The sequence below is a fragment of the Heterodontus francisci genome, chromosome 2, assembly GCF_036365525.1.
Source record: "Heterodontus francisci isolate sHetFra1 chromosome 2, sHetFra1.hap1, whole genome shotgun sequence".
In the NCBI taxonomy this organism is placed as follows: Eukaryota; Metazoa; Chordata; class Chondrichthyes; order Heterodontiformes; family Heterodontidae; genus Heterodontus; species Heterodontus francisci.
In genome coordinates, this window is record NC_090372.1 from 160,246,449 (window position 1) to 160,272,173 (window position 25,725).

The 25,725-nt window shown below is 44.4% G+C and overlaps 1 protein-coding gene across 5 annotated transcripts in view; it reads left to right on the plus strand.

The window, feature by feature from the left end:
* Positions 1-25,725, plus strand: part of crot (carnitine O-octanoyltransferase) — a 71,966-nt gene that overhangs the window by 30,793 nt on the left and 15,448 nt on the right. For all 5 annotated transcript variants that reach the window (XM_068012954.1, XM_068012946.1, XM_068012939.1 and 2 more), the window contains 3 exons: positions 4,965-5,048; positions 6,468-6,575; positions 22,135-22,265. In XM_068012954.1, the coding sequence (XP_067869055.1) occupies positions 4,965-5,048; positions 6,468-6,575; positions 22,135-22,265 (323 nt within the window). The remainder of the gene's footprint in view (positions 1-4,964; positions 5,049-6,467; positions 6,576-22,134; positions 22,266-25,725) is intronic.

Genomic DNA, 25,725 nt, shown 5'->3' on the forward strand with positions numbered 1-25,725 from the left:
ATCTAACCAAGGTTCTATACAATTGAAGCAAGACTTCACTACTCCTGTACTCTCATCCTCTTGCAATGAAGGTCAACATACCATTTGCCTTCTTAATTGCTTGCTGCACCTGCATGTTAGCTTTCAGTGACTTATTGACAAGGATTCCCAGGTCTCTTTGTACATCAACACTTTCTAATCGCTTCTCATTTAAGAAATACTCTGCAGATCTATTCCTTCTACCAAAATGGATAACCTCACATTTTTTCCACATTTTATTCCATCTGCCACATTCTTGCCCACTCACTAAGTCTGTCCAAATCCCCTTGAAGCCACTTTGCATCTTCCTCACAACACACATTCCCACCTAGTTTTGTGTCATCAGCAAACTTGGAAATATTACATTTGGTCCCCACATCCAAATCATTGATATATATTGTGGACAGCTGGGGCCCAAGTACTGATCCCTGTGGTACCCCACTAGTCACAGTCGGCCAATGCAGGAATAATTCATTTATTCCTACTCTCTGTTTTCTGCCTGTTAACCAATCCTTAATCCCCATTCCAGTATATTGCCTCCTATTCCATGTGCTTTAATTTTGCTAACCAACCTCCTGTGGGGGACTTTGTCAAAAGCCTTCTGAAAATCCAAGTATACCACGTCCACCGACTCTGCTGTGTCAATTCTGTTAGTAACCTCCTCAAAAAAAACTCCAACAGGTTCATCAAACATGGTTTCCCATCCATAAATCCATGTTGACTGTGCCCAATCAGATCATTATTGTCCAAGTGTCCATTAATCATATCCTTTAGAATAGATTCTAGCATTTTCCCAATGACACGCACAGCTTTCAAGAATGCTGCAAAAGGTTGTTGAAAAGAGTGAGGAAATTAAGGAAATTTGTATCACCCAAGTAAAAGTATTGGAGAAACTTGAGGGACTAAAATCAGAGAAGTCCCCGGGACCAGATGGTCTACACCCTGCGGTTTTAAATGTGATAGCTGCAGAGATAGTGGATGTGCTGGCTTTGATTTTCCAGAATTCCTTAGATTCAGGAATGGTCCTGTCAGATTGGTAGTTGCCAAATGTTACACCACTTGTCAAGAAAGGAGGCAGAGAGAAAATAGGAAACTATAGACCAGTTAGCCTAACACCAGTCGTTGGGAGGTTGCTGGAAATTATTATTAAAGAAGAAAAGCATAAGTGTGATTAGAACAAGCCAGCATGGTTTTAGTAAAGGGAGATCCTTTTTATTTATTAGATTTTTTTGAGGATGTAACAGGTAGGGTAGATAAAGGGGAACCAGTAGATGGCGTATACCTAGATTTCCAAAAGGCATTCAATAAGGTGCCACATAAAAGATTAATGGGCAAGATAAGGGCTCATGGTGTTGGGAGTAATATATTAGTGTGGATAGAGGATTGGTGAATAGACAGGAAGCAGAGAATGGGCATAAATGGGGCATTTTCAAGTTGGCAAGCAGTGAATAGCGGGGTGCTGCAAGGATCATTGCTGGGGCCTCAGCTATTTACACTCTATATTGATGAGTTGGATGAAAAGACAGAGAGTAATGTATCTAAGTTTGCTGATGATGCAAAGCTCAGTGGAAAGGTAAGCTGCGGGGAGGACAGAGAGGCTGCAAAGAGATATAGACAGGTAAGTGAGTGGGCAACAAGATGGCAGATGGAATATAATGTAGGGAAGTGTGACGTTGTTCACTTTAGTTGTAAAAAAGAAAAGCAGATTTTTTTTTTTAAAACTATGTGAAATTGGTAAGTGTTGATGTTCAGAGAGACATGGGGGTACTTGTACAAGGAACACACAAAGTTAACATGCAGGTGCAGCAGGCTATTAGGAAGGCAAATGGCATGTTGGCCTTTATTGCAAGAGGATTGGAGTACAGGAATAAAGAAGTCTTACTAAAATTGTACAGGGTTTTGGTGAAACCACACCTGGAATACAGTGTATAGTTTTGGTCTCCACATTAAAGAAAGGATATACTTGCATTGGAGGTGGTGGAGTGAAGATTTACTAAATTGGTCCCTGGGATGTGGGGGTTGTCCTATGATGATAGGCTGAGTAAATTGGGCCTATATTTTCTGGAGTTCAGAAGAATGAGAAGCGATCTCATTGAGATGTACAAAATTCTGAAGGGGCTTGATAGGGTAGAAGCTCAGAGATTGTTTCCGCTGATCGGGGAATCTAGAACATGGGAGCACAGTCTCCGGATAAGGGGACGATCATTCAGGACTGAGATGAGGAGAAATACTGCAGTAAAAGGGTTGTGAATCTTTGGAATTCTCTACTGCAGAGGGTTATACATTAAAAGCTGGGATAGGTAGATTTTTGGTGTCTCGGGGAATCCAGGGGTATGGGGAGCGGGCAGGAAATATTGAATGGTGGAACACGCTTGATGGACCATATGGTCTACTTTTGCTCCTATTTCTTGTATTCTTGTGGAATATGATGCCCATTTAGGGGTTGTTGAACATTAAGCCCATTAAATTATGGATTATGCTGCTCAGGGACAGTAAAGTTCTTCCAAAACTTTGCCACAAAGTATTCTATGATTTTTCTTTCCTCTAACATTTGTTTTGTGCAGTCTTAAATTTGTTACCTCTTATAATGGGCTCATCAACCAGTGGAAACAACTTTTTTTTAAATTCGTTCATGGGATGTGTGCATTTATTGCCCATCCCTAATTGCCCTTGAGGAGTTGGTGGTGAGACACCTTCTTGCACCACTGCAGTCCATATGGTGTAGGTATACTCACAGTTCTGTTAGGAAGGGAGTTCCAGGATTTTGAGCCAGCAACAGTGAAGGAATGGCAATTATAGTTCCAATTCAGAGTGGTGTGTGGCTTGGAGGAGAACCTGCAGGTGGTGGTGGTCCCATGTATCTGCTGCCCTTATCCTTCTAGGTGGTAGAGATTGCTGGTTTGGAAGGTGCTGTCGAAGGAGCCTTGGTGTGTTACTATAGTGCAGCTTGTAGATGGTACACATTGCTGCCACTGTGTGTCAGTGGTGGAGGGTATGAATGGCACCCCAATTCACAAACAATCAAGTAGGCTGCTTTATCCTGGATGATGTCGAGTTTCTTGAGTATTGTTGGAGCTGCCTCCATCGAAGCGAGTGGAGAATATTCCATCACACTCCTGACTTGTGCCTTGTAGATGGTGGACAGACTTTGGGGAGTCAGGAGGTGAGTTACTTGCTGCAGAATTCCTAGCTTCTGACCTGCTCTTGTAGCCACGGTGTTTATATGGCTACTCCAGTTCAGTTTCTGGTCAATGGTAGCCCCAGGATGTTGTTAGTGGGAAATTCAGTGATTGTTGTGCCATTCAATATCAAGGGGAGATGCTTAGATTCTCTCTTGCTTGAGGTAGTCACTGCCTGGCACTTGTGTAGCATGAATATTACTTGCCATTTATCAGCCCAAGCCTGGATATTGTCCAGGTCTTGCTGCATTTTTAAATAGACTGCTTCAGTATATGATGAGTCACGAATGGTGCTGAACATTGTTCAATCATCAGCGAACATCCCCACTTCTGACCTTATGATTGAGGGAAGGTCTTTGATGAAGCAGCTGAAGATGGTTGGGCCTAGGACACTACCCTGAGGAACTCCTGCAGTGATGTCCTGGAGCTGAGATGATTGAACTCCAACAACTACAGCTATCTTCCTTTGTGCTAGTTATGATTCCAACCAGTGGAGTGTTTCCCTGCTGATTCCCATTGACTCTAGTTTTGCTTGGACTCCTTGCTGCTGTACTCTGTCAAATGCTGCCTTGATGTCAAGGGCAGTCACTCTCACCTCACCACCTGAGTTCAGCCCTTTTGTCCATGTTTTTGAACCAAGGCTGTAATGAGGTCAGGAGCTGAGTGGCCCTGGTGGAACCCAAACTGAGTGTCAGTGAGCAGGTTATTGCTAAGCAAGTGCAGCTTGATAGCACTGTTCATGACACCTTCCATCACCTTCCTATGTATCACTGTTTGTCATACATCAACCATTCATAATTTTAAAGATGTCTACGATCACCCCTTAATCTTATCACAACCAGTGGAAGAACCTTCTTTCTCTTTCTCATCTCTAGCTTTGTTCTTTGTAGACTGTCCCATCAGTAAGGCTCACTGCAATCTCAGAACTGGTCCCAATGCTCATGAATTGAATGCTTCCCTCTCAACCCACACACACTTGTGCATTTCCTCTAGAATCTGTCTGTTCCAGTATTGATTAGCATGCAGCATTTGTGGTAATAATATTACTGCCTTTTTGAGATCCTGCTGCTTAATCTACTTCCTGATCTTCAGAACACTCTCTGGTAGGTACTGCGCAGGCCTTGCTCTGTGTTATGGTTGTGCAAAAAAAATGTAAACATCCTGCATATGGAAAAACTTGGCCATGCAGAACAGTGAAATTTTACAAGGGACATTGATTGTTACCTTTATCATTTATTCTGACATGAATCATGACTTTGGCATATCCTCTTTTTCCAAAATCACCTGTGTGTCCCTTTCCTTGTATCAGAGAGGCAACACACCTTTTCAGGACTTGCATTTATGATCACAAAAGTGACTGCTACTCCTTCATTGTGATTCTCATTCCCATTTGTATTTGACTCATTACTTACCCTTTCCCGCAAACCACTTACTACCCAGTGCCTAGGCACTTACCCACCAATAACCTGCTCACCGATGCCCAGTTTGGATTGTGCCAGGAGCATTTAGCTCCAGATTTCATTACAGTCTTGGTCCAAAGCCATAATCCAGACCTGGACATTGTATGAGTACCAACACCACATGGACTGCAGCTGTTCAAGCAGATGGCTCACCTACATCCTTCAGGGCAACTATGGATGGGCAATAATCGCTGGTCTTGCCAGCAAGGCCCATATTCCCATGAATGAATAAAAAAGATTCTCTGTCAGACATCCTGAAAATTATAGTGTTAAAACAGATAATGTATTTGATTCTGTTTTGTCCCAGCATTCTCCTTATGATGCCATGGTCATGGTTTCCATGTGCTATTACATTGATCAGACTGTCAAGTCAGAGGAAGGCAAGTGGAAGGTATGTAAAGAAAACAATATGTCTTTCATCTAATATTGCAGATGCTGGAAATCTGAAATAAAAACAGAAAATGGTGGAGGTACTCGACAGGTCAGGCAGCATCTGTGGAGTTAACACTTCAGGTCGATGAGCTTTTATCGATTCTGATAGCTTTTCATCAAGCTGAAACGTTAACTCTGTACCTCTCTCCACAGATGCTGCCTGATCTCAGTATTTCCAACATTTTCTGTCTTTATTTCTGCCTGTCACCAGTTGTACTTAGTATCCAAGTCCAATTTTTCTTTGTCTTTAACAGTGATGATTCAAATGACAATTTTTGTCGTTTGAGATAACCACTTTTTATGATACTTTTATAGTAAATGTTTTTCCTCATTTATTTAGGAAATCTCAGTGGTGCCTTATGATATGGTGCAGTTATGTAAATTCTCTCACACTGAGTACAACACAGTGAACTATTTGGGTGCTGATCATGTTTGAATACTATCGTGTCAGTAGCTTAAGCATTTCATTATATTTTAAGAGGACAGAATTTTTTAAAAATTGAGATCCTGCTATTAAACTCAGTTTCCTTCTTATACAGAAGTTGGAAAGTAGATGCAGGTGTATAATTGTACATAAACACTAGATTGTCACCATCGTAACCTGAATCATCATCAGTCTGCATCCTTCTCATGCATTGGGTTTTCAGCCTAGCTAAATGCCTTTGCTCCTTGAGTCGGACCTCTTTTTGTCAAGGACTCCAGCCTTCTTGCATGAGTAGGTTAGATTAGAAAAACATTAGAGTTGTTTTTTCCATTTTATAAAAGTTATTTGGAAATTGTTTCAGTTAGGCTTTCACTAGTTATTTTGCCTAAGGTGCTTTCCGAGTTTCATTTAGCTTAAAATAAGTTCTCACTGTTATGTTTTCTGCCATTTAAGAATATGTTCCCTTCCCTTTCTCTACTCCCGGATCATAAGAAATAGTGTCGCTGATATTAGTGGGCAAACACTTAACTATCTTTATGAAAGTTTTCTGGGTGCTATTTTAATGCCAGCATTAACTTATTTATTTTTAAATGTGTTAACACCTCCATCTATAGTGGATGGGGAATATCATACGAACATGTCGAGCATTGTTCTGTTGTCACTAACAGTTTTTATGCCAGTGTCTTTATTGATGAGTGATTTGTAAGCTTGATCACTAGCTATTATTATTTTCATGGCACAGACTAGTCCATGTTGATCCATAGGGAAAACAAATCTTCATTAGTCTGACTCACAATAGTACTTATGTTCTTTTATAGTTCTTAAGCAGTTGTGGCATATATATGCTTTTAAACTGAGGGGATAAAATTTAATTTTACTTTGTAGTCACTAAAAATTTGACTACACACCTAATTTGAAGCGATGATGTGCACTATTATAATATTTTTCTTGCAGGGATCAACTGGAGTACGTGACCTGACTTGGCCAGAAGAGCTGGTTTTTGTGTTGGATCAAAGAGTTCTAAATGACATAGATCAAGCTAAGCAACAGTATTACAAGCAGGTAAGATTATATAGGATATATGGCACAGAAAAATGATGCTGCGCTAGTCGCTCACATGGAAACTTAGCAATAAAAACACTCATGGACTGTCTCTCCCATGCCTATAACTAGTTATCCTTGACTATAAATGTCAAGAAAACTGTGGTCATGGGACAAGGTGTTGCATCTCCACCTCTGATCACTTCCAGTGGAGTGTTATTTAGTGTGATGAGCAAATTCTGCTACCTTGGGTCCACGGTGACAGACAATCTGCCCCTTGATGCAGAGCTCAATATACACATAGGGAAAGCAGCTGCTACCTTTGCCTGACTTGCAAAACACACATGGGATAACACCAAGCTGATCCTTGGGACCAAGCTGCTTTATAAGACCTGTGTTCTCAGCACCTTGCTGTATGGCTGTGAAACATGGGTGACTTGAAGCTACCAGGAAAAGATGCTCAATAGTTTCCACCTTTGTTGTCTGCAGTGCATTATGGGTATATTCTGGCAGGATAAAATCACAAATGTGGCAGTCCTGTCAAAGGCAGAGCTCCCAAGTGTGTTGGCACGAATCAAACAGGCAGCTTTGGTGGATCGGACATGTCTGCAGGATGGAAGCCAGTCGGATACCCAAGGACCTTCTGTATGGTGAGGTAGCCAGGGCCAGATAACCAGTAGGGGGTACAAAGCTTCACTTCAGGGATGCTTGCAAGCGTGACATGGAAGGACTTAATTGTTGACCATCGCACTGGGGAGTCACTAGCTGGTGAAAGAGGGAAATGGTGACGCATCCTGTGGACTGGTGTGCACTACCCCGATGACTAATTACTACAGCAGCTTGGCAACAGACGCCAATGTCAAAAACAACTCACAGCATCACTTAAATAAAAGAAAAATACTGCAGATACTAGAAATCTGAAACACAAACAAGAAATGCTGGAAATACTCTGCAGGTTTGGCAGCATCTGTGGAGAGAGAAGCAGAGTTAACGTTTCAGGTCAGTGACTACAGTTTATCAAACACCAGGAGGGAAATAGAAAGCAATGAAGGGTCGCTGACCTGAAACATTAACTCTGCTTCTCTTTCCACAGATGCTGCCAGACCTGCTGAGTATTTCCAGCATTTCTTGTTTGTGTCACAGCATCACTTGGCAGCTTCACGTGCAACACTTGTGGCAGAACCTACCTCTCATGGATTGGCCTTCACAGCCATCAGCAAAGTGCACTAAGAGAAGTCACCCACCTGAATGAATTTTTTCAGCATTTCCATCATTTTTTGTAGATGGAAGGATGCCAGCCCCACAGTACAGAAACAGGCCGTTTGGCACAACCAGTCCATGTTGGCATTTATGCTCAACTCAAGCCTCCTGCCATTTTTTCCTCATCTAAATCTATCTTCGTTGCCCTCTATTCCCTTCTCTCTCATATATGTTTGTCTAGCTTTCCCTTAAATGCACCTATCTATACAATTGGCTTCAACCATTCCCTGTGGTGGTGAGTTCCACATTGTCACCACTCTTTGGGTAAAGAAGTTTCTTCTGAAGTCCCTATTGGATTTCTTGGTGACTATCTGATGTTGATGGCTTCTAGTTATGCTCTTCCCCACAAGTGGAAACATTCTTTCTGTATCTACTCTATCAAAACCTTTCATAATTTTAAAGATCTCTATTCGGTCACCCGAGAACCTTCTTTTCTCAAGAGAAAAGAGATCCTGATGTGTATACCCACACATTTCTTGTATCACCCTTGTTATAATATGATGATCAGAACTGTACACAGTATTCTAAGTGTGGTCCGACCAAGATTCGAAACAGATTTAACATAACTTACCTACTTTTCAATTCTATTACTCAAGAAATAAAGCCTAGTGCTTGGTTTGCTTTTTTATGGCCTTGCTAACCTGTAGCGCAACTTTTAGTGATTGGTGTATTTGTGCTCAGATCACCTTTTGTTCCTTTACCCCAACAAGGCTCGTACCTTCCAAGTAATAAGTGACTTCCCTATTCTTCCTACCAAAATGTACTACCTTGCATTTATCTCTGTGGAACTTTATTTGCCAATTAGTTTTCCCACTCTGCAAGTTTATTAATGTCCTTCTGTAATTTGTTGCAGTCCTCAGTATTTCCACCCTTCCCCCATCCAATTTGGTGTCATCCACAAATTTAGGAATTGTGTTTTTCATTCCAAGCCCAAATCATTAATGTAAATTGTGAACAGCAGTACGCCCAGCACTGATCCTTAGGGAACACCACTTCCCACTGCTGTCACTCTGAATAACTACTCTTTACTCCTACACTCTGCTTTCATCGTGAAGCCAGCTAGCAATCCCTTCTGCCTCATGTCCCTGACTCTACATTGTCTGACTTTATTCATTAGTCTAATATGGGACACCTTATTGAAGGCCTTTGAAAATCCAGTTAAATTATATCTACTGCATTACTATTATCTATTCTATCTGTTACCTCCTCAAAAAATTCAATAGGGTTGGTCAAGCAAGATTTTTCCTCTTGAAATCCATGCTGACTATTTATTGTTATATTTTTCATTTCTAGATGTTCTTCTCTCCTTTTAGTAGGGACTCCATTATTTTTCCTACCACCGATATTAAGGTGATTTGGTCTATAATTCCATGGGCATGTTCTGTACCCCTTCTTAAATATAGAAATTGTTAGCTATCCTCCAGTTCTCTGGGACTACACATTTTTCTAAAGAATTATCAAATATATATAGTAATGCCTCTGCTATCTCTTCCCTAGATTCTTTGAAAATGCGTGGATGCAATCCATCCAGACCAGGGGATTTATCCTCTCTTTGAGTTTGATCAGTTTTATCAATACATCCCTTTTTTAAATCTCATTACTCATCTCATCATTCACTGTCATGTCTGCCTGTTCTATCTCGCTGGTAAATATCAAAGCAAAATAATGATGTAATATTTCTGCCATCTCTCTGTGCTATTATCTTGTCTGTCCTTTACTAGTCCTATTCTCATCTCAGCCATCCTTTTTTTTTTATTGATGCTCCTGTAAATTATTTTACAATTTTATGTTCCTTGATAATTTAATTTCATAGTTCCTCTTTGTCTTCCTAATTGTTTTTTGACTTCTCTCCTAATCTCTCTGTATTCTCTTATCATGCACTCCTTTGCTGTCTATGTACTTAACATGCCTCTTTCCTAACCCTCAATTCTTCATTAATGTCCTAATTCATCCAGGGAGTCTCACGAGTGTTTAGTTTGTGCTTTCCTTTTAGCAGAATATATTTTTTCTGCACCTAGTTGAACATCATTTTAAATGTTTCCCATTGTTTGCCAATGTTGTTCATTTTATTTTTCCAAGTTCTACTCTCAGCCCCTCAAAGTCAGGTTTTCTCAATCTATTAACCTGGTTTTCATCATACTTATGTCCTTCTCTATTATCATAACATATTGTGGTCGCTATTGCCTAGATGTTTCCCTACTTTTGCTTCTCTTACCTGCTCTGCTTCATTCCCCATTACTATATCCAATAGCGAATCTTCCCTTCTTGGTCTTTTTGAATATTAGGTTAGAAAGGAGTCCTGTACACATTGTAGGATCTCCCATTCTCTTATCCCCTTTCCCTATCTCTGCTCTGCAGTTAATGTCGGAGCAGATGAAATTCCCCCATGATTTTTAGGCTTTCTTTTAGTTAATTCCTTAATTTTTCTGCTTATTTCATCCTCCACTTGCCTTCCACTATTTGGTGGTGTGTAAACTGCAACAATTAGTGTGATTAATCCTTTTTTTAAAAATTTCTAACCATATGGATTCTATTTTTGTCTTGTCGATAACTGCATCCCTTTTTTCTACTGCCATATATTCCTTATAATTACAGCCACTCGCCTCCCTCTTTTCCCCCTCTATCTTTTCTAAATGCCCTGCAACATTTAGTTCCCAGTCCTGATTTTTCTGTAGCATGGCGGAGGGGGCCTCAACATTGGGGGAAACCGATGGTGAGATTCCCACATTGGCTCTTGTATGGAAGGCCTATTGAATTTAGTGCCAATCAGGCACTTAACTAGACAGCGGTGGGTCTTCTGTAGGGTTTAGGACCCTGCCACCGGAAGTCTCTGCCTTGTGGTGCTGCCGGCCAATTAGAGGCCAGCAGCTGCTGCGCCACCAGAAACCGAGAAGCAGCGCTGGAACCAGGTTCAAAGTAGGTCAGGGCGGGAGGGGCCTCACAGGACAGGGGGACGGGGGGGTGGCCCTTTGTGGCACCCCACCCCCCCACAGCCGGGAAGCAGCCCGCATGGGTAATTGCGGCTGCGGTGGGAAGAGGCCCATAATTAGGGGTTAATTACCTAGTTAAAGGCCTCAATTGGCGGGGGCAGGAAGGCCGTTCACAGGATTTCCCACCCCGGACTAAATTTCGGTGGAGGTGGGATGGTGGCAGGACTCCACCCTGTGCCTCCGCCACTATCCCACCCAAATTTATGCTCTCCCCGCCTCCAAACGTGCTACAGGAGAGAGTTTAAAATTTGACCACATGTCTCAGTAATCCCAACGTATGATTGCCACCAGTTTCCCTGTTTTATTATGGACGCTGTGGCCAGGACTTTATCCGGGTGATGGGGGTATTGACCTCCAGCAAAAGCGCTGGCGAGAACCCTACATTGCCCTTTCTGTGGGAGGCCCACCGAATGAAGTGCCTATTAGGCACTTAACTGGACACGGCGGGGCTTCCACGGGATCAAGGACCCCAGCGATGGAAGTCTCGCCCTCTGAGAGTTGGGGCCAATCAGAGGTTGGCAGCTCTTTAATTGAGCAGCACCACCGCAAAGGTGGTGGCTGCTGCAGGTGGAGCACCCATCGGAGGCCACCGAGAGGTGCTGGATCCAGGCCACCGGGCACGAAGGGTCTGACAGGGGAGTGGTCTGTTGTGGGGAGGGGTGTCAGCAGCAAGAACGGGTTGGCCCTCCCTTCCCAATGCTGGATCCCTCGTTCAGGCCCTAAGTGCCTTTTAATGAAGGACATGGGCATTACATGCCCACTTAATTGGCAGCGGGACGGGAAGGCCTGTGAACGACCTTAAATCCCAGACTTAACTTCGGTGAAGGTGGTGGGATCCCTCCACCGCCACCATCAGCCCAATTACATGCTCTTCCCTCCTCCAAATCCACCACATAAAATTCCCCCGTGTGTATTTCTGTACAGCCATTTTAACTCATACTTTTAATAGGATTTCTTCTGCCTTTATGTTTAACCATCTATTTAGACTCATGTTCTATAACTCTATTCCGTTGCCATCATTGTCCTCCCTTATTTTACTGTTTCCTAGGCTGTCCTTCCCTTTTTTTGTTTACTTTTAGACTATTCGTTTCTTGTAGATCCCTCCCCAATCTTATCTTCTGCAAAGATAAGTGAACTATATACACCTGTATCCCAAAAGCACATAACTACTTTTCCAAGAAATGTAGGGAACAATAATCCAATGTAGTCTGATATGCCTTTTATGACTTTGGCTGTCTTCATGATGCAGGAAAGTCATTAACCATCGAAGAAGTGGCACCCACCAGGATTCAGAAGAGATATTTTTCATCCCTGTGTTATGATCCCTCCATGGTCTTGCCCTTCCCTAGCGTTGTAACCTCCTCCAGCCCTGCATCCCACTGCAATATTTGCGCTCCTGTAGTTGTGGCCTCTTGCGCATTCCCAGTTTTCATTGCTCCACCCTTGGCAGCTGTGCATTCAGTTGCCTAGAACCTAAGCTCTGGTATTCCCTCCCTAAACCTCTCCACATCTCGCTCCTCCTTTTAAATCGCTCCTTTTATACTTACCTCTTTGCCCAAATTTTTGATCACATCCTGATATTTGTTGTCTGGTGTCAAATTTGTCTGATAAGTTCAGTGAAGTGCTTTGGGACTTTTTTTTCACTGTTAAAGGTGCTATATAAATGCAAGTTGTTGAACCAGTTATTCACCCAGAAAATAAATTTAGGTTGGTGCAGTTATTATCTTCCAATATGCTTGATTAGAGAAAATTTGCTCTTTGCAGAATATCGCGAATGAAAATATAATTGTTGAATTAGGAGTTACATAGAAAATAGGAGCAGGATACACTGGTAGGCGGTGGCGTAGTGGTATTATCGCTGGACTAGTAACCCAGAGACCCAGGGTATTTCTCTGGGGACATGGGTTCAAATCCCACCACAGCAGAAGGTGGAATTTTAATTTAATTAATAAATCTGGAATTAAAAGCTAGTCTAATGATGGCCATGAAACCATTGTCGATTGTTGTAAAAACCCATCTGGTTCACTAATGTCCTTTAGGGAAGGAAATCTGCTGTCCTTACCTGGTCTGGCCTGCATGTGACTCCAGGCCCACAGCAATGTGATTAACTCTTACATGCCCTCTGAAATGGCCTAGCAAGCCACTCCGTTGTACCTAACTGCTACAAAGTCAATAAAAAGGAATGAAACCGGACGGACCACCCGGCATCGACCTAGGCACCGGAAACGACAACGGCAAACCCATTCCTCCTTACTAACATCTGGGTGCTTGTGCCAAAGTTGGGACAGCTGTCCCACAGACTAGTCAAGCAACAGCCTGACATAGCCATACTCACGGAATCATACCTTACAGACAATGACCCAGACACTGCAATCACTATCCCTGGGTATGTCCTGTCCCACCGGCAGGACAGACCCAGCAGAGGTGGTGGCACAGTGGTATACAGTAGGGAGGGAGTTGCTCTGGGAGTCCTCAACATCAGCTGCGGACCCCATGAAGTCTCATGGCATCAGGTCAAACATGGGCAAGGTAACCTCCTACTGATTACCACCTACCGCCCTCCCTCAGCTGATGACTCTGTACTCCACCATGTTGAACACCAATTGGAGCACTGAGGGTGGCAAGGGCACAAAATGTACTCTGGGTGGGGGACTTCAATGTCCATCACCAAGAGTGGCTTGGTAGCGCCACTACTGACCGAGCTGGCCGAGTCCTAAAGGACATAGCTGCTAGACTGGGTCTGCGGCAGGTGGTGGGGTAACCAACACGAGGGAAAAACATACTTGACCTCGTCCTCACCAATCTGCCTGCTGCAGATTCTTCTGTCCATGACTGGATTGGTAGGAGTGACCACCACACAGTCCTTGTGGAGATGAAGTCCCGCCTTCACATTGAGGATATCGTCCATCGTGTTGTGGCACTATCACCGTGGTAAATGGGATAGATTTTGAACAGATCTAGCAATGCAAAACTGGGCATCCATGAGGCGCTGTGGGCCATCAGCAGAAGCAGAATTGCACTCAACCACAATCTGTAACCTCATGGCCCGGCATATCCCCCACTCTACCATTACCATCAAGCCTGGAGACCAACCCTGGTTCAATGAAGAGTGCAGGAGGGCATGCCAGGAGCAGCACCAGGCATACCTCAATGAGGTATGGTGAAGCTACAACCCAGGACTACTTGCGTGCCAAACTGCGTAAGCAGCATGCGATAGACAGAGCTAAGCGATCCCATAACCAACGGATCAGATCTAAGCTCTGCAGTCCTGCGACATCCAGCCGTGAATGGTGGTGAACAATTAAACAACTAACTGGAGGAGGTGGCTCCACAAATATCCCCATCCTCAATGATAGGGGAGCCCAGCATATCAGTGCGAAAGATAAGGCTGAAGCATTTGCAGCAATCTTCAGCCAGAAGTGACGAGTTGATGATCCATCTGTGCCTCCTTCTGAAGTCCCCAGCATCACAGATGCCAGACTTCAGCCAATTTGATTCACTCCGCGTGATATCAATCAACGACTGAAGGCACTGGATACTGCAAAAGCTATGGGCCCTGACAATATTCCGGCAATAGTACTGAAGACCTGTGCTCCTGAACTTGCCGCGCCCCTAGCCAAGCTGTTCCAGTACAGCTACAACACTGGCATCTACCCTGCAATGTGGAAAATTGCCCAGGTATGTTCTGTACACACAAAGCAGGACAAATCCAACCCGGCCAATTGCAGCCCCATCAGCCTACTCTCAATCATCAGTAAAGTGATGGAAGGTGCTATCAAGCGGCACTTGCTTAGCAATAACCTGCTCAGTGACGCTCAGTTTGAGTTCCGCCAGGGCCACTCAGCTCCTGACCTCATTACAGCCTTGGTTCAAACATGGACAAAAGAGCTGAATTCAAGAGGTGAGGTGAGAGTGACTGCCCTTGACGTCAAGGCAGCATTTGACCGAGTATGGCATCAAGGAGCCCTAGCAAAACTGAGGTCGATGGGAATCAGGGGGAAAACCCTCTGCTGGCTAGAGTCATGCCTAGCGCAAAGGAAGATGGTTGTAGTTGTTGGAGGTCAATCATCTGAGCTCCAGGACATCACTGCAGGAGTTCCTCAGGGTAGTGTCCTAGGCCCAACCATCTTCAGCTGCTTCATCAATGACCTTCCTTCAATCATAAGGTCAGAAGTGGGGATGTTCGCGAATGATTGCACAATGTTCAGCACCATTCGTGACTCCTCAGATACTGAAGCAGTCCGTGTAGAAATGCAGCAAGACCTGGACAATATCCAGGCTTGGACTGATAAGTGGCAAGTAACATTTGTGCCACACAAGTGCCAGGCAATGACCATCTCCAACAAGAGAGAATCTAACTATCTCCCCTTGATTTTCAACAGCACTACCATCGCTGAATCCCCCACTATCAACATCCCAGGGGCTACCATTGACCAGAAACTGAACTGGAGTAGCCATATAAATACCATGGCTACAAGAGCAGGTCGGAGGCTGGGAATCCTGAGGCCAGTAACTCCCCTCCTGACTCCCCAAAGCCTGTCCACCATCTACAAGGCACAAGTCTGGAGTGTGATGGAATACTCTCCACTTGCCTGGATGGGTGCAGCTCCAACAACAGTCAAGAAGCTCGACACCATCCAAGACAAAGCAGCCCGCTTGATTGGCACCCCATCTACAAACATTCACTCCCTCCACCACCGACGTACAGTGGCAGCAGTGTGTACCATCTACAAGATGCACTGCAGCAATGCACCAAGGCTCCTTAGACAGCACCTTCCAAACCCACGACCTCTACCAACTAGAAGGACAAGGGCAGCAAATACATGGGAACACCACCACCTGAAAGTTCCCCTCCAAGTCACACACCATCCTGACTTGGAACTATATCGCCATTCCTTCACTGTCGCTGGGTCAAAATCTTGGAACTCCCTTCCTAACAGCACTGTGGGTATACCTACCCCAAATGGACTGCAGCGGTTCAAGAAGGCAGCTCACCACCACCTTCTCAAGGGCAATTAGGGATGGGCAATAAATGCTGGCTTAGCCAGTGACGCCCACATCCCATGAATGAATTAAAAAAAAAGAGTAGGTCATTCCGCCCTTCGGGCCTACTCTGCCATTCAAAACAAGATCATGGCTGATCTTCTAATTCAGTACCCTGTTCCCGCTTTCTCCCCATATCCCTTGATCCCTTTGACATTAAGGAATATATCTATATCCTTCTTGAATATCCTTAATGGCTTGGCCTCCACTGCAGTAGAGAATTCCACAGGTTCACCACCCTGTTCTAAAAGGCATACGACATATCCTGAGACTGTGACCCCCCGTTCTGGACACCCCAGCCATCGAGCACATCCTCCTTGCATCTAGCCTGTCTAGTCCCTGTTAGAATTTTATAGGTTTCTATGAGATCCCCTCTCATTCTTCTAAACTTTAGTGAATATAGGCCTAGTCGACCCAGTCTCTCCTCGTACGTCAATCCAGCCATCCCAGTAAATCTTTTTTGCACTCCCTCCAAGGCAAGAACATCCTTCCTAAGATAAGGAGACCAAAACTGCACACAATACTCCAGATGTGGTTTCACCAATGCACTGTCTACCTGCAGTAAGACATTCTTGCTCCTGTACTCAAATCCTCTTGCAAGGAAGGCCAACATACCATTCGCCTTCCTAATTGCTTTCTGCACCTGAATGCTTGCTTTCAGCGACTGGTGTACAAGGACACCCAGGTCTCATTGCATCTCCCCCTTTCCCAATCTATCCCCATTCAGATAATCTGCCTTTCTGTTTTTACAACCAAAGTGGATAACCTCACATTTATCCATGTTATACGTCATCTGCCATGCATTTGCCCACTCACCCAACTTGTCCAAATCGCATTGGAGTCTCTTTGTAACCTCCTCACAGTTCACATTACCCCCCAGCTTTGTGTCATCTGCAAACTTGGAAATGTTACATTTAGTTCCCTCACCCAAGTCATTAATATATATTGTGAATAGCTGGGGCCCACGCACTGATCCCTGCAGTACCCCACTAGTCACTGCCTGCCACCTGGAAAAAGACCCATTTATTCCTACCCTCTGTTTTCTGTTTGTCAACAAATTCTTAATCCATGCCAGTATATTACCCCCAATCCCATGTGCTTTACTCTTGCACACTAATCTCTTATGTGGGACCTTTATCAAAAGCCTTCTGAAAATCCAAATACACCACATCCACTGGTTGTCACTTATCTTTTCTTCTAGTTACAACCTCAAACAACTCCAGTAGATTTGTTAAGCATGACTTCCCTTTTGTAAACCCATGCTGACTTTGCCCAATCCCGTTTATGCTTTCTCGATGTTCTGCTGTCACATCCTTTTATAAAGACTCTTCCCCACTACTGATGTGAGGCTAACTGGTCTGTAGTTCCCTGTTTTTCCTCTCTTTTTTTTTTTAAATAGTGGGGTTACATTTACCACCCTCCAATCTGTAGGAACTGCTCCAGAGTCTATAGAATTTTGGAAGATGACCACCAATGCAATCACTATTTCCGGGGCCACTTCCTTTAGTATTCTGGGATGTAGGTTATCGGGTCCTGGGGATTTGTCAGCCTTTAACCCCATTAATTTCTCTAGCACTCTTTTTTTTTTAACTAATATTGATTTCCTTCAGTTCCTCCCTCTCATTAGACCTTTGGTTCCCTAACATTTCTGGGAGGTTATTCATGTCCTCCTTTCTGAATACAGAACCAAAGTATGTGTTTACATGTCCTGCCATTTCTTTGTTCCCCATTATAATTTCCCCCTTTTGTGACTGTAAGGGACCTACATTTGTCTTCACTAATCTTTTTCTCTTCACATATTTTTGGAAGCTTTTACAGTCAGTTTTTATGTTCCCCACAAGTTTACTCTCATACTCTATTTTCCCCTGCTTAATCAACCTCTTTGTCCTCCTTTGCTGAATTCTAAACTGCACCCAGTCCTCAGACTTGCTGCTTTTTCTGACAATTTTATATGCCTCCTCTTTGGATCTAATACTATCCCTTATTTCTTTTTTAAGCCACGGTTGAGCCACCTTTCTGGTTTTATTTTTGCGCCAGACAGGAATGACTAATTGTTGTAATTCATGCGCACGTTCTTTAAATATTATCCATTGCCTATCCACTGTCAACCCTTTTAGTAAAGATCCCCAATCTGACTTGGCCAACTCTCGCCTCATACCTTCATAGTTTCCTTTATTTAGATTCAGGATCCTAGTTTCGGATTCAACTCTCTCACTCTCCATCTTAATGAAGAATTCTATCATGTTATGGTCGCTCGTCCCCAAGGGACTGCGCACAACAAGATTGTTAATTAATCCTTTCTCATTGCACAATACCCAGTCTAGGATAGCCTGTTCTCTAATTGCTCACTGATTCAACTCTATTTATATTATGAAACTGCTTTCAATTGAACATAACAGTTGCACTCGCCGTTCTCTCGCATTTTAAGATTCCTATCATGGCAGAGTAGCAGCAGGGCTATTCTGTTTCCAGTTGAGTAAAATGTTTAATAAAAACAGAAAGTGCTGGAAATACTCAGCAGGTCAGGCAGCATCTGTCGAGAGAGAAGCAGAGTTAATGTTTCAGCTCTGTGACCTCTCATCAGAACTGGCAACGGTTCGAAAAGAATTAAGTTTTAAGCTAGTGAAGGGGGTGGGCGGGTGGGTGGAAAAGAGAACAAAAGGGGAGATGTGTGATAGGGCAGAGGGCAGGAGAGATTCAATAATAAAGCTGTCCTGGGACAAAGGCAAAGAGTGTGTTATTGCTTGTGGTGAAAGACAAAGCATTAGTCCAGAGAGAGTGTTAATAGCAGAATAATCAGCAGTTCTGTCTACATGAAAAACGGGCACACGGTTTAAAAAAAAAAATAAAAATATTTTTAAAAAAGGCTAGTCATGCTCTGAAGTTATTGAACTCGATGTTCAGTCTGCAAGGCTGTAGAGAGCCTAATCAAAAGATCAGGTGCTGCTCCTCGAGCTTGTGTTAATGTTCAATGGAACACTGGAGCAGGCCAAAGACAGAAATGTCGGGATGAGAGCATTGCGGGGGGTGGTTTGTTGAAATGGCAAGTGACTGGAAGCTCGGGGCCATGCTTTCGGACTGAGCGGAGGTGTTCCGCAAAGCGGTCACCCCATCTGCATTTGGTCTCCCCAATATCGAGGCAACCACATTGTGAGCAGCGAATACGGCATACTAAATTGAAGGAAATACAAGTAAATTGCTGCTTCAGCTGAAAGGAGTGTTTGGGGCCTTGGATGATGAGGAGAGCAGAGGCAAAAGGGCAGGTATTACACCACCTGCAATTGCATGGGTAGGTGCCGTGGGGAGGGAATGAGGTGATGGAGCAGCGGACCAGGGTGTCACAGAGGGAACAATCCCTTCAGAATGCTGATAGAGGAGGGGAAGAGAAGATGTGATTGGCTTTGGCATCACGCTGGAGTTGGCACAAATGGCAGAGGATGATCCTTTGGATGTGGAGGCTGGCGTGGTGGAAAGTGAGGACCAGGGGAACCCTGTCGTGGTTCTGGGGGGGGATGGTTGGGGGGCGGGGGGGGGAGAAGGGGTGAGGGCAGAGGTGCGGGAAATGGGTCAAACACGGTTGAGGGCCCTATCAACCACAGTGGAAGGTGATTCCTCAGCTGAGGAAAAAGGAAAACCTGTCGGAAGCGCTGTTGTGGAAGGTTGCATCATCAGAACAGATGCGTCAGAGACAGAGAAACTGGGAGAGCATTCCAAAGGGATCATTCTCTCCGCGACACCCTGGTCCACTCCTCCATCACCCCTGACATTTGGTCCTCTTCCCACGGCACCTTCCCATGCAATCACAGCAGGTGTAATACCTGCCCTTTTACCTCCCTTCTCCTCAACATCCAAAGCCCCACACACTCCTTTCAGGTGAAGCAGCAATTTACTTGTACTTCCTTCAATTTAGTATACTGTATTCGCTGCTCACAGTGTGGTTACCTCTATAATGGGGAGATCGAACACAGATTGGATGATCGCTTTGCGGAGCACCTCCGCTCAGTCCGAAAGCATGGCCCCGAGTTTCCAGTCGCTTGCCATTTCCCTCACCAACCCCCCCCCCCCCCCGCCCCCCAACCCCCGGTCTCATGCCAACATCTGTGTCTTTGGCCTGCTCCAGTGTTCCAGTGAACATCAATGCAAGTCCGAGAAGTGGCACATGATCTTTTGATTCGGCACTCTACAGCCTTGCAGACTGAACATTGAGTTCAACAACTTCAGAGCATGACTGGTCTTTTTTTATATTTTTAATTTTATTCTATTTTTTAACCGTGTGCCTGTTTCTCATGTAGTCAGAGCTGCTGATTATTCCACTATTAACACTCTCTCTGGACTAATGCTTTGTCTTTCACCACAAGCATTAACATACTCCTCGCCTTTCTCCCGGGACAGCTTTGTTATTTAATCTCTCCTGCCCTCTGCCCTATCACCTCCCCTTTTGTTCTCTTTTCCACCCCCCCCCCCCCCCCCAACCATCCTCACACTCTTCACATGCTTAAAACCTAATTCTTTTCTAACCTTTGCCAGCTCCAATGAACAGTCACAGACCTGAAACGTTAACTCTGCTTCTCTGTCCACAGATGCTGCCTGACCTGCTGAGTATTTCCAGCACTTTATTTTTATTTCAGATTTCCAGAATCTGCAGTATTTTGCTTTTATTTTAGTGAGTAAAATGTTTAATTGGTAGTCAAACTAAAGCATTAGTTACACCACCATACATGCCACTTGAAGGCAAAAAATTTGTATCCAGTTCTCTGATTATCCCGACTTTCTTGCCTGCTATTTCTGATCATATTCTAGCCAGTGTAAGTAGGTGTACACTTATGTGAAGTATCTGGTTCTTAATTTGTTGTTGTAGTTGAGGTATTTATTGACCATCCAAGACAATATAATTTGGATACCTGCTTTCATTTTGTAAGCGATTAAACTGGTTTTATCGAAAAATGATCTAACCAGGGTGAAATTCTAAATGATAGCTGTGCTGTATGTTGCATTTTTATGCAAGCTGATTATTCCACATTTGTATATTGATTTCTGGCCATTGTGATGTTGCACTTTGAATTAAAGAACATTTAAAACTGATTGAAAATACTCCGTGATTTTTTTTTCTCCCCTCAGTCTGGGGCCAAACCTAACCAAGTTAAAGTGATGAAGGTCTCCTCTGTGTGCTATGTAAAATGAGTTTGAGCAGTCTCATAACATAACAGGAGCAGGAGTAGGCCCTACAGCCCCTTGAGCCTGCTCTGCTATTCAGTATGATCATGGTTGATCCTCAGCCTCGGCTCCACTTTCCTGTTCCCCGTATCCCTTGATTCCCTGAGAGACCAAAATCTCTCCATCTCAGTCTTAAATGTATTAATGATGGAGCATCCACAACCCTCTGGGGTAGAGAATTCCAAAGATTCACAACACTTTGAAGAAATTTCTCCTTATTCTCAGTCCTAAATGATCGGCCCTTATCCTGCGACTGTACCCCCATGTTCTAGATTCTGCAGCCAAGGAAACAACTTCTTAGTGTCTGCCCTGTCAAGCCCCTTCAGAATCTTGTATGTTTCAAAGAGATCACCTCTCAATCTTCTTAACTCCAGAGAGTATAAGCCCAATTTACTCAGCCTGTCATCATCAGAAAACCCCCTCATCCCAGGAACTAATCTAGTGAATCTTCGCTGTACTGCCTCCAATGCAGGTATAGCCTTCCTTAAATATAGAGACCATAACTGAGCACAGTACTCCAGGTGTTGTCTCATTGAAGCCCTGTACAATTGTATCATCTATCCAATTCCTTGTGGATATGGTCTTAAAATTTCAGCATTAATTGTTAATCTTAATTGGAGGCCAGAGCATAGCTGGTGTGTGAAACAGAGTCAGATGTCACACCACTGTAGAGAACGTGGTTCTGTAAGGTTGGAGCTGAGTTCCATTGTTTCGGCATATCGAAGGGAGTATTATTCTTAATCTAGCTGTGCTATATCTGACCAAGGAACGAGTGCTTTTGCTGTTATTGGGTGCCTGAAATTGGAAGAGGTCTCTAGTACCAACCTCCCTCAGTTTGAGCACAAACATTGAAAACAAAAAGGAAATGTTTGATTATGGTGTTGTGATAGCCTGCTGAATTGATGTACTAGGAGGTGGAGGAAAAACTACATGTATAAACTATAGTAATTAAATGTGGAATAGAAGCAGATCTGTTTATGGTATAATTTTAAATAGCATCAATGGACATGTTATGTAATAACTGATGCAGAATAATTTTATGTGATTGTGATAACCCTCTTTTGGTTTTACAGGCATTGGATGTCCAAATTGTCAGCTATGCCTTCACTGCTTTTGGAAAATCTCTGATCAAAAAGAAGTTATTACACCCAGACATATTTGTACAACTTGCACTTCAGTTAGCATACTACAGATTTCATGGACGGTAAGCATCATACCTGCTATAAAGCAAATATCATATTTGTTCCACAACCATACTTTTAGTGCATGGTATTGAGTTATTGAACTGAAAACACAAATAACTATCACATAATAGTCACTGATGCTAGATGGTGTGTTACGAACATATGAATTAGGAGCAGAAGTAGGCCATTCGGCTCCTCTAGCCTGCGCCGCCATTCAATAAGATCATGGCTGGTCTGTTTTGTGTCTTGAATTCCACACATCCATCTATTCCCGATAACCTTTAATTCCCTTGCCTAACAAGAATCTATCTACTCCCACCTTAAAATTATTCAATAACCCCACCTCCATCACCTTCTGAGGCAAAGAATTCCAAAGTCGCACAACCCTCCGAGAAAAAAATTCTCCTTATCTCTGTCCTAAAAGGGCGACCCCTAATTTTAAAACTGTGCCCCCTAGTTCTGGACTCGCCCACAAGAGGAAACATCCTTTCCACATCCACCTTGTCAAGACCGTTCAGGATCTTATATACTTCAATCAAGTCTCCCCTCACTCTTCTGAACTCCAGTCCAAACAAGCCCAGTCTGTCCAACCTTTCCTCATAAGACAACCCACTCATTCCAGGTACCAATCTAGTAAACCTCCTCTGAACCGCCTCCAACTCATTCACATCCTTCCTTAAATTCTTCTTCTTTGGCCTCCTTGTCTCAAGACAATGGGTAAGCACCTGGAGGTGGTCAGTGGTTTGTGCAGCAGCACCTGGAGTGGCTACAAAGGCCAATTCTAGAGTGACAGACTCTTCCACAGGTGCTGCAGCTAAAATTGGTTGTTGGGGCTGTTACACAGTTGGCTCTCTCCTTGCGCTTCTGTCTTTTTTCCTGCCAATTGCTAAGTCTCTTCGACTCACCACGCTTTAGCCCCGCCTTTATGGTTGCCCGCCAGCTCTGGCGATCACTGGCAACTGACTCCCACGACTTGTGATCAATGTCACAGGACTTCATGTTGCGTTTGCAGACGTCTTTAAAGCGGAGCCATGGACGGCCGGTGAGTCTGGTACCCGTGATGAGCTTGCTGTACAATGTGTCCTTGGGGATCCTGCCATCTTCCATGCGGCTCATATGGCCAAGTCATCTCAGGCGCCCCTGGCTTAGTAGGGTGTATATATTTTATTTATTTAGAGATACAGCACTGAAACAGGCCCTTCGGCCCATCGAGTCTGTGCCGACCAAGAACCACCCATTTATACTAACCCTACAGTAATCCCATATTCCCTACCACCTACCTACACTAGGGACAATTTACAATGGCCAATTTACCTATCACCTGCAAGTCTTTGGCGGTGGGAGGAAACCAGAGCACCTGACGAAAACCCACGCGGTCACAGGGAGAACTTGCAAACTCCGCACAGGCAATACCCAGAATTGAACCCGGGTCCCTGGAGCTGTAAGGCTGCGGTGCTACCACTACGCTACTGCTGGGGCTGTTGGCCACCTCGAGGACTTCTGTGTTGGAGATACGGTCCTGCCACCTGATGCCAAGGATTTTCCGGATGCAGCGAAGATGGAATGGGTTGAGACGTCGTTCTTGGCTGACGTACGTTGTCCAGGCTTCGCTGCCATAGAGCAAGGTACTGAGGACACAGGCTTGATACACTTGGACTTTTGTGTTCTGCGTCAGTGTGCCATTTTCCCACACTCTCTTGGCCAGTCTGGACATAGCAGAGGAAGCCTTTCCCATGCGCTTGTTTAATTCTGCATCGAGAGACAGGTTACTGGTGATAGTTGAGCCTAGTTAGGTGAACTCTTGAACCCCTTCCAGAGTGTGGTTGCCGATATTGATAGATGGGGCATTTCTGACGTCCTGTCCCATGATGTTCGTTTTCTTGAGGTTGATGGTTAGGCCAAATTCATTGCAGGCAGCCACAAACCTGTCGATGAGTCTCTGCAGACACTCTTCAGTGTGAGATGTTAATGCAGCATTGTCAGCAAAGAGGAGTTCCCTGATGAGGACTTTCCGTACTTTGGTCTTCGCTTTTAGATGGGCAAGGTTGAACAACCTGCCCCCTGAAAATTGGAGGAAAATTTCTTCTTCTGAGAACTTGAATGCATGTGAGAGCAGCAGGCAGAAGAAGATCCTAAACAGTGGAATCTCCCTGCTCAGCGTAGTGGGGATAGTCTTTGCTTGTGTCGCTTTTAACAGGCTCCAGAAGCTGGCTGAGCGTGTCTACCCTGAGGCACAGTGTGGCTTTCGAGCAGAGAGATCCACCATTGACATGCTGTTCTCCCTTCGCCAGCTACAGGAGAAATGCCGCGAACAACAGATGCCCCTCTACGTTGCTTTCATTGATCTCACCAAAGCCTTTGTCCTCGTCAGCAGAAGTGGTCTCTTCAGCCTACTGGAAAAGAGCGGATGTCCACCAAAGCTGCTAAGTATCATCACCTCATTCCATGACAATATGAAAGGCACAATTCAATATGGCGGCACCTCATCAGACCCCTTTCCAATCCTGAGTGGTGTGAAACAGGGCTGTGTTCTCGCACCTACATTGTTTGGGATCTTCTTCTCCCTTCCTTAAATAAGGAGACCAAAATTGCACACAGTATTGGAGATGTGGTCTCACCAGTGCTCTGTAGATGCCCTGAGTGGAGGTTCTTTGTTCCTACTTTCTTCTATTTTGTTCATGTAAGACAGACATGGCTTAGTGGTAGAATTCTCACCTCTGGGTCAGAAGATTGTGGTTTCAAGTCCTCTCTCCAGAAGCTTCATAAAATCTAAGCTGAGACGCCAGGGCAGTTGAAGGAGAGCTGTACTGTCCAAGGTGTCCTGTGTCAGATGAGATGTTAAATCTGGGATGCATCAGGTGGATGTAAAATATCAAAGAGCAAGGAGGTCCTGCCGCGTCCTGGCCAATATTTATCCCTGAAGTAACATCAGTAAAACGGATTATCTGGTCATTTATCTCATTGCTCTTTGTGGGACCTTGCTTATGTAAATTGGCTGCTGTTCCTGACATTACAACAGTGATCACATCGGCTGAGGTTGTGAACAGTACTAGAGAAATGCAATTTCTTTCCTTAAGTAATACGGAGTGTTTCCTGACAGTGCAGAGCATGCGCAGAGTATTCGGCGACATCATCAGTGCGTCAGAGCATTTGCCAGCTTGCCAGTATGAATCTGCGCATGCACATAGCGACGGTACCGCATAATGCCGCCACACGTAGCAATGTCCGAGCGTTGCCTCACCCCTCATTGGCTGCAATCGCCACCTCCACTCCCTCCACCCCCCCCCCCCCCCCCAACAGTACCAATCCCCCCAACCACCCCAGCCGCTGCCTTCCGGCCTCGCCGCTTCCTCCCCTCGGCCATTCGCTTCTGGCCTCGCCGCTTCAGCTGCTCGCTCACCGCTTCCACCCTTTGACCGATCGCTGCCTGCTATGTTGCCTGGTAAAGCAGCAGGGAACAGGCTGCCAAGTGTGGATTGA